General features: G+C 51.4%; 1 protein-coding gene across 3 annotated transcripts in view; it reads left to right on the top strand.

Moving 5' to 3' along the window:
• Positions 1-7,910, top strand: part of LOC102421767 (mitogen-activated protein kinase kinase kinase 21-like) — a 13,393-nt gene extending 5,483 nt beyond the window's left edge. The window contains exons 3-8 of one of the 3 annotated variants that reach the window (XM_014450781.2): positions 329-569; positions 2,775-2,897; positions 3,593-3,743; positions 4,880-4,977; positions 6,114-6,854; positions 7,424-7,910. In XM_014450781.2, the coding sequence (XP_014306267.1) occupies positions 329-569; positions 2,775-2,897; positions 3,593-3,743; positions 4,880-4,977; positions 6,114-6,854; positions 7,424-7,842 (1,773 nt within the window). In that variant the 3' untranslated portion in view covers positions 7,843-7,910. Of the gene's footprint in view, positions 1-328; positions 570-2,774; positions 2,898-3,592; positions 3,744-4,879; positions 4,978-6,113; positions 6,855-6,975; positions 7,101-7,420 lie in introns of those variants that run through there. The other 2 variants (XM_014450780.2, XM_014450782.2) reach the window with 2 other exon arrangements.
• The last annotated feature ends 725 nt before the right edge of the window (positions 7,911-8,635 follow it).

The raw sequence follows: 8,635 nt of genomic DNA, 5'->3' as shown, positions 1-8,635 counted from the left end.
CAGGTTCGATTCCGGTCAAGGGCATGTACCTTGGTTGCGCCGCTACATCCCCAGTGGGGGGTGTGCAGGAGGCAGCTGATCGGTGTTTCTCTCTCATGGATGTTTCTAACTCTCTATCCCTCTCCCTTCCTCTCTGTAAAAAATCAATAAAATATATATATTTTTTAAAATATCTGTGATGCTTCTCTAAGTTGGTGATGGGCCGTACAGGCTGCCGGCTGCCGATGGCGCCTTCCCCTGAGCCCGCGGTGACCGGGTGTCTGGGCTGCAGGGGCGGCCTCTGCCGGGCCGTGACGTGACGTGGTGTCGGGGTGTCGCCCTGTCCCAGGAGCTGCGGTCCCGCGAGGAGGAGCTGAACCGGGCGGCCCTGCAGCAGAAGTCGCAGGAGGAGCTGCTGAAGCGGCGGGAGCAGCAGCTGGCGGAGCGCGAGATCGACGTGCTGGAGCGCGAGCTCAACATCCTCATCTACCAGCTCAACCAGGAGAAGCCTAAGGTCAAGCGGAGGAAGGGCAAGTTCATGAGGAGCCGCCTGAAGCTCAAGGACGGGCACCGCATCAGCCTGCCCTCAGGTGGGCCCGTCCGCAGGCCACCCCGGGGCCAGCCGCTCGCTCGGCGGTGTGGCCTGGGCCCCGGGAAGCCATGGGGAGGGAAGGAGGCCCCCAAACATGGAGCATCTTCGGTTGCTTCCCGCAGTGCGTGGTCCTCGTGCCGTCAGCCACGAGCTGCCACGTGAACCAGAGCATGGCACACGAGTATGTGTTTTATTATATTTTTTAAAATATATTTTATTGATTTTTTTACAGAGAGGAAGGGAGAGGGAGAGAGAGTTAGAAACATCGACCAGCTGCCTCCTGCACACCTCCCACTGGGGATGTGCCCGCAAGCAAGGTACCTGCCCTTGAACGGAATCGAACCTGGGACCCTTCAGTCCGCAGGCGGACGCTCCATCCACTGAGCCAAACCGGCCAGGGCTGTATTTTATTATTTTTTAAATATGTTTGTATTGATTTCAGAGAGGAAGGGAGAGAGAGAGATAGAAACATCAATGATGAGAGAGAATCATGGGATCGGCTGCCTCCTGCACGCACCCACACTGGGGATTGAGCCTGCAATCCAGGCATGTGCCCTGACCAGGAATCGAACCTGGGACCCTTCAGTCTGCAGGCCGACGCTCTATCCACTGGGCCACACCGGCTAGGGCGGCATGCGAGTATTTAACTCTTCGGTAATTTTGCTTGTAGGGATTAGTGGATTTTCTCCTTGTGAAACCAAAGCAGAATTCCCGTGCAGCTGATCGCACGACTCCGAGTGCGTGGAGAAAGTCCGGGACAGCTGTCGCTATTTCATCGTTAGGGTTATTGCCTCCTGGGGATCTTTAGTGTCACATGGTCATTTGGGACAGGGAAGATGCTGCCAGCACCTTCGACAAGATATATCAAATAGTTTAATTACTTCCGTCTGAGGGTTTAAAGTGCGTTAGGTACAAAAAAGAACCAGGAAATCTAGGGAAGCTTTTAAAAATGTTCTTAAATCATTGTGATGGGAGCATGAAGGGATTACATGTGTCAGGAGATGCCAAGCAGAAGAGAAAATAGCACACAGCCCGACCAGCGTGGCTCAGGGGTTGAGCTCTGATCTACGAACCAGGAGGTCACGGTTCGATTCCCGGTCAGGGCACATGCCCGGGTTGTGGTCTCGATCCTCAGTGTGAGGCGTGCAGGAGGCAGCTGATCCATGATTCTCTCATCATGGATGTTTCTCTCTCTCCCTCTCCCTTCTTCTCTGAAATCAAAATATATTTTTAAAAAAACCACAAATACTAGGTGATTCTTTAAGGTAATAAAGTAAACTATGGGTTCTGCAAATATGAAATGGACATGTGTCAGAGATTTTTCTCAACTCACTGGTGAATGAGGGAACCCGTTCCAATTGGTTCGATAGTGTTAACGGGACCAGGTCTTCTCTATGGGCCATTAGTAAAGGAATGTGAGGGTTCGATTGCTGGTTAAATACCAACCTGGTTAATGCCCGGAAAGGCAATAAACCGTAACCTTTGGGATTGTCTTTCTGGCCAGACAGAAACTATTTGCATCATCCCCAGACGAACTCTACACGTTAACCTCTGCCCCTCCTGAGCTGTAAAAATACCCCAGTCACTCGAAAATCAATCAAAGACGAAGGCAGAACACCCAGGATGTCCCTTACTTGTGTCTGAGTTTTAAATATATATATATATATATATATATATATATATATATATATATATATATGTTTTTTTACATTTTACTAAGACAGTCTCCCCTTCCATCTGCTACTATTCTTTCTTTCATATATTCCCATAGTTCTTTGCACAGCTCTGTCTGGACTCCTACCCTCCCTTACAGGTAGGTAATGGTACCTGCCATTTGTAAAGTGCTGTGACCACAAAGTACTTTTATTTTCTTTTTTGTTAATGATTCTTTTTTTAAAAAAATATACTTTTATTGATTTTAGAGAGGAAGGGGGAGGGAGAGAGAGAACCATCCATGATGAGAGAGAACCATGGATCGGCTGCCTCCTGCACGCCCCACACTGGGGATCGAGCCCGAAACCCGGGCATGTGCCCCAACCGGGAATCGAACCGTGACCTCCTGGTTCCTAGGTGGACGCTCAACCCCTGAGCCCGCCGGCCGGGCTCTCTGGCAGTTTTTGCTCTGATTGCTATGTGCCGAAGACGCGGCTGTGAAAATAACTTCAAACCAGGAAATCTCAGTTCTTTCTCTCCCGTCTGACAGATTTCCAGCACAAAATCACCGTGCAGGCCTCTCCCAACCTGGACAAACGGAGGAGTCTGAACAGCAGCGGGTCCAGCCCGCCCAGCAGCCCCACCGTGATCCCGCGGCTCCGGGCCATACAGCGTGAGCGCCTCCCCGCCCCCGGGCCCCGTGTCTGTTTCTGTCATTGGTTCAACTGGTTGTAACTGAGCATTTGACATGGAATCGATGTCACAACTATTGGGAAAACAAAATTTAGACTTACATTCCTAAATCTAGTTTTCTTCCATTGATAACATTTTTTAAAGTATACTTTTATTGATTTCAGAGAGGGACAGAGAGAGAGAGAGAAACATTGATGATGAGAGAGAATCATTGATCAGCTGCCTCCTGCACACCCCCTACTGGGGATTGAGCCCGCAACCCTGGCATGGGCCCTGACCAGGAATTGAACCGTGACCTCCTGGTTCGTAGGTCGATGCTCGACCATTGAGCCACGCCGGCCGGGCTTGGCTCTTATTTTCCCCCCCCAAATACAGTGAAATTCTAACTGTCACAGAATGTTAAATAGATAAATAAATAATCCAATCTTTGCTACTACTTTGCCTAGATTTTGTACCTTTTCTTCTAATTTATTTCAGTTTTTGTGCGAATTTTCTCATTAGAGAAAGCTCACCAGTGAAAGAAATCATTTGTTATTTTTATGCTTCTTCATTGTTTATGTGTTTTGAGCAAGGTAGTTTTTTTGTGTGCGTGTTTTGTTTTTTTTTTTACAAATGATTTGATTCTTCTGACTTTAAAGTTTCTTACTTGATGAATGAGTGATGCTCCCTGTTTAGTGACTTCAGATGAAAGCAACAGAACGTGGGGAAGGAGCACGGTCTGCCGACAGGAAGAGTTTGAGGATGTAAGAAGGAATTTCAAGAGGAGAGGCTGTACCTGGGGACCCAGTTCTATCCAAATGAAAGAAAGAACTGATTGCAAAGAAAGGTACGTGTGCGCCCCCTGGTGGCTCCAGTGGGTACTGCGACAAATGGCAGCACCCTCTCAAGTACGGCATTGGCCAGACTTAACTTAAAAAAAAAAAAAATTAGACTTCTATGTGGAATCGAATGAACAAAATAAACTGATGAACAAAATAGATCCAGAAACATGGAAGCATAGAACAGACTGACGAATCTCAGAGGGAAGGGGGCCAGGGGGACGGGAAGAGATTAACCAGAGAGCTTACATGTATAGATGCATAACCTCTAACCCATGGACACAGACCACAGTGTGGTGAAGGCTGGGGAGGAGGTGGGAGCAGGAGGGGGGAGTTAATGGGGTGGCGGGGGAAAGGGGAACCTGTGTAATACTTTCAACAATAAAGATAAATTTTAAAAGTAAATAATAATGCCCTAACCGGTTTGGCTCAGTGGATAGAGCGCCGGCCTGCGGACTGAAGGGTCCCAGGTTCGATTCCGGCCAAGGGCATGTACCTTGGTTGCGGGCACATCCCCAGTAGGGGGTGTGCAGGAGGCAGCTGATCGATGTTTCTCTCTCATCGATGTTTCTAACTCTCTATCCCTCTCCCTTCCTCTCTGTAAAAAAATCAATAAAGATTTTTTTAAGTAAATGAATAAATAATAAGATAAAACATTTAAAAATTAGGATACTGTAGAGATATCTGGATATGGTTTCCATTTCTAAAATGAGTTTATCATACGCATTCATTATTATTTAAAGTTAAATCTCTGACATATTATCTGTCTGATTTTTAAGGTTTTATTTGTGCTTCGTTAGCTCCTCAACAGCTAATTGGCTATGTGTTTCTATTACATTAAAATAAACATCTTGCCCTAGCTGGTTTGGCTCAGTGGTCGAGCATCGGCCTGTGGACTGAAAGGTCCCGGGTTCGATTCCTGGTCAAGGGCACGTACCTCGGTTGCAGGCTCCTGGCCCAGCCCTGGTCGGTAGCATGCAGGAGGCAACCGATCGATGTGTCTCTCTCTCACATCGGTGTTTCTCTCTGTCTCTCCCTCTTCCTTCCACTCCCTCTAAAAATCAATGGAAAAAATATCTTCGGGTGAGGGATTAAAAAGGAAGGAAGGAAGGAAGGAAATAAAATAAGTGTCTTTCTCTCGTAGAATAAGACCTCTCTCGGATGGCAACAGTCCTTGGTCAACTCTCTTCATAAAACATCACAAAACCATGCCGTTGGATTCGTTGTTTGTGGACCAACCAGGTACGTGCCTCAGAAACAGAATTTGCTTCACACCCCGATTCTGGGTGTTGTAGAAGCAGTTGAGCAGCCTTAGCATATCATTAGCATATTACGCTTTGATTGGTTGGACAGCAGACCGGTCGACCGGACACTTAGCATATTAGGCTTTTATTACGTGGGGTTGTCTGTGCCTGTCCAGACAGAGGGAGTCCTCCGAGAAGCCATCCTACTTCTTTCTTAGAATCTTTTGATCCCCATCACTCCTCCTCCTAGACCAGTGGTTCTCAACCTTCCTCATGCCGCGACCCTTTAATACAGTTCCTCATGTGGTGGTGACCCCCAATTTCATTGTTACAAATTGAACATCATTAAAGCATAGTGATGGATCACAAAAACAATATGTAATTATAGATGTGTTTTCCGATGGTCTTAGGCGACCCCTGTGAAAGGGTCGTTCGACCCCCAAAGGGGTCTCGACCCACAGGTTGAGAACCGCTGTCCTAGAGGAATACCAGGACATATTGGGCTCACTCCGTCCGGGCACCGTTAAGCTATGGATTTCCTTTGACAACAGCATCTCCCCTCTTTCGTGTAGATACTTTGGGGTTTGGTTACCTATACTAGGTGCTCAGTGCACCCGAGGGCATATATTTTTCCATTGATTTTTTAAAAATATATTTTATTGATTTTTTACAGAGAGGAAAGGAGAGGGATAGAGAGTTAGAAACATCAATGAGAGAGAAATATCGATCAGCTGCCTCCTGCACACCCCCTACCGAGGATGTGCCCACAACCAAGGTACATGCCCTTGACCGGAATCGTACCTGGGACCTTTCAGTCCACAGGCCGACGCTCTATCCACTGAGCCAAACCGGTTACAGCTCCATTGATCTTTTAGAGAGAGAGTGGGAGGGAGGGGGAAAAAACAGAGAAACATTGATGTGAGAGAAACACATCGATTGGTTGCCTCCTGCACGTGCCCTGACCAGGGTCCTGCAACCGAGGTACGTGCCCTCGATCAGAATGGAACCCAGACCTTTTGGTCCACAGGCTGATGCTCTGTCCACTGAGCCAAACGGGCTAGAGCTATTGTGCGTGTAGTTTAAAGGACTTTACCTGGAAGACGCTCCTCCTTTGTGCATCTCTGCCTTTCTCAGGTGCTTGCGAAGAACCCAAACCCTCTGCGGACGGATCAGAGCCCAGAAAACCACAGCAGATCAAACCCTCAGCGCCAGCCCCGGCGGACCCGCCTCTGGGGAAAGATGGGCAGCGAGAGAGCCCGCCGGAGACTGAGAACTGGGAGGATGCTGCCTCAGCCGCCGGCACCCCTCAGGGGACCCCGACCCACACTCTGAGCAGGCCGCCCCCCAGGAGAAGGACGGAGGGCGCCCTGTACAGCTGCACCGCGCTGTTGGCGGCCGTGGCCCTGGGCCTGGACATCCGAGAGCTGCCCCGGGTGCCGGCCTCGGAGGAGCCGGGGCCCAGGGAAGAAAGGAAGAAACGCGAGGGCATCCTGCAGCGGGCACCCTGGCCCCGGGGGGCCGCCGATCGCCCCCGGGCATCGGCCACGCTGCCCCCGCCCGGCGCCCTGGGTCTTCTCTCCAGGCCCTCCCTCTCCACCAAGTGCCTGCTGCAGGCGGAGGGCGGGGATTCCCTCGAGGGCGGCGCCCACAGCATGCGCGCCCCCGACGTGCTCACTCCGGGTGTCTGTCCTGCCGCAGGAGGGTGCCAGCCCGCCTCCCCACCCAGACGCGAGGCCGAGAGCGGGGTGTGGAGGCACCTGGGTCCCCCCTCCTCGGAGCTGCCCCGTGGGAACGCGCCTCCCTGTGCTTCCTCGAAGAAAAGGGCAGCGAGTCACAGGCGGACCGTGTCCGATGGCAACGCCTCTCTGGCCCCAGGTAGGCGCTCGGAGGGCAGGTACGGACAGCACTGTAGGCGGCAGAGTGTCACCCCGCATCTGGGCGCCTGACACGTGATGGCATTTCCCAGTGTCTCCATTTACAGCTGTGTTTCCACCAGGCACACAGGCCTTCGAATTCTACCCTACGCCTTCCTTTCACATCATCTGGATTCTGGGAAAAGGATAATTAAGCATCAGTCACTTAAATATGTAATAATTAATAGCACCTTAAATCAGAAAGCCCAGGCGAGCCCGGCTGGTGGTCAGGTTTCCGTTTTTTAAAAATATATTTTTATGGATTTCAGAGAGTAAGGGAGAGGGAGAGAGAAAGAGAAACATCAATGAGGAGAGAGAATCATGGATCGGCTGCCTCCCGCACGCCCCCTATTGGGGATCGAGCCCACAACTGGGCCTGTGCCCTGACCGGGCATCGAACCATGACCTCCTGGTTCCTGGGTCGACCAACGCTCAACCACTGAGCCACACGGGCCCGGCTGGTTAGTTGTCGGATATGCATTGTGTCGGACGTCCCGGTCTCTGATGGCACTGTCTTTGCTTTCTCAGCAGCTGCTGCCACGGGAGCTCCAGGACTGCCCCCCGAGCGGGTGTGGGGACCCCCCCACCCCTCCTGGCCTCACAGGAACCTGCCCCTCCAGGCCCTGCCACTGGAGGCCCCACGGGGAAAACACAGAGCCTTCACCCCTGTGCCTCCCCCCTCCGCCCTCCCAGCCCCCACGGATGCCCCCCAGGCCTTCCCGGGGAGGACAGAGCCTCTGCCCGCGCAGACGGACCCTGGCCTGGGCGGCGGGGCACTGACCCCTGGCTGTCCCCTCGGAGCCCGGGACAGAACTAGGTCGCTCGGGCCCTCCCTGCTGGACGCCGACGTGCAGGGCCAGAGCCAGGACTGCACGCCGCCCCTGTGCCGGGCGAAGAGCGGGAACGGCCGGCCGGCCGGCTACCAGCTGGAGAAGGAGTTCCTGTCTTAGTGCCTTATGTATGCAAGCATTTCTCTCTTTTATAAGGTGAACGATTAAAACACTGCGTCTGTCTTTGAGTTGTTTCGTGCTGCTGGGTCTCGCAGAGCGGCGGCCCGCGCCGGCAGCGGTCATGGGTCCGAGAGGCACATGGACGAGAGCGCTGCAGGCCGGTGGGTCACCTTGTCCCCTCCCTGCCTTCCTCCCTCTCCTTTGTTCTTTTTTCTCCTTTCCTTTCTTCTCACCTTTCTTTCTCTAACTCTCTCTCTTTTGTGCAACAAAAAGCCAAGAAGAGGAATGTGCTATTAGTAAGTAAAGGTGCCTATTTTTAAAGAAATATATTTTTATTGATTTCAGAGAGGGAGAGAAATAGATAGAAACATCAATGATGAGAGAGCATCATGGACCGGCTGCCTCCTGCACACCTCACACTGGGGATGGAACCCACAACCCGGGCCTGTGCCCTGACCGGGAATCTAACCGTGACCTCCTGGCTCATAGGTGGATGCTCAACCACTGAGTGACGAGGGCCGGGCAAAGGTGTCTATTTTTTTAAAAAAAAAATGGTAACCAGAATAGATACAAAACCCTATGTAAGGGCCCTAGACCCAACAGTAGGGTTATAATGGGTAAATACATCCAATTCTCACCTGAACTTTGCACTATTTCTCTCTTGGAGGAGAATCTACTGAATGTAACTTACACATTTTACCCATTCGACGTCCAAAGCAGATGTGCCCACGATCAGACCTTGGCGTTGGGCTCAGCACAATGTGTGCGCCTGAGACCTGCCTCCCGGGTCCTC

Source organism: Myotis lucifugus, unplaced genomic scaffold (genome assembly GCF_000147115.1).
Source record: "Myotis lucifugus unplaced genomic scaffold, Myoluc2.0 scaffold_3694, whole genome shotgun sequence".
Taxonomy (NCBI): Eukaryota; Metazoa; Chordata; class Mammalia; order Chiroptera; family Vespertilionidae; genus Myotis; species Myotis lucifugus.
Note: the sequence above shows the minus strand (reverse complement) of the source record. Positions and strands in the feature narration are given on the sequence as shown.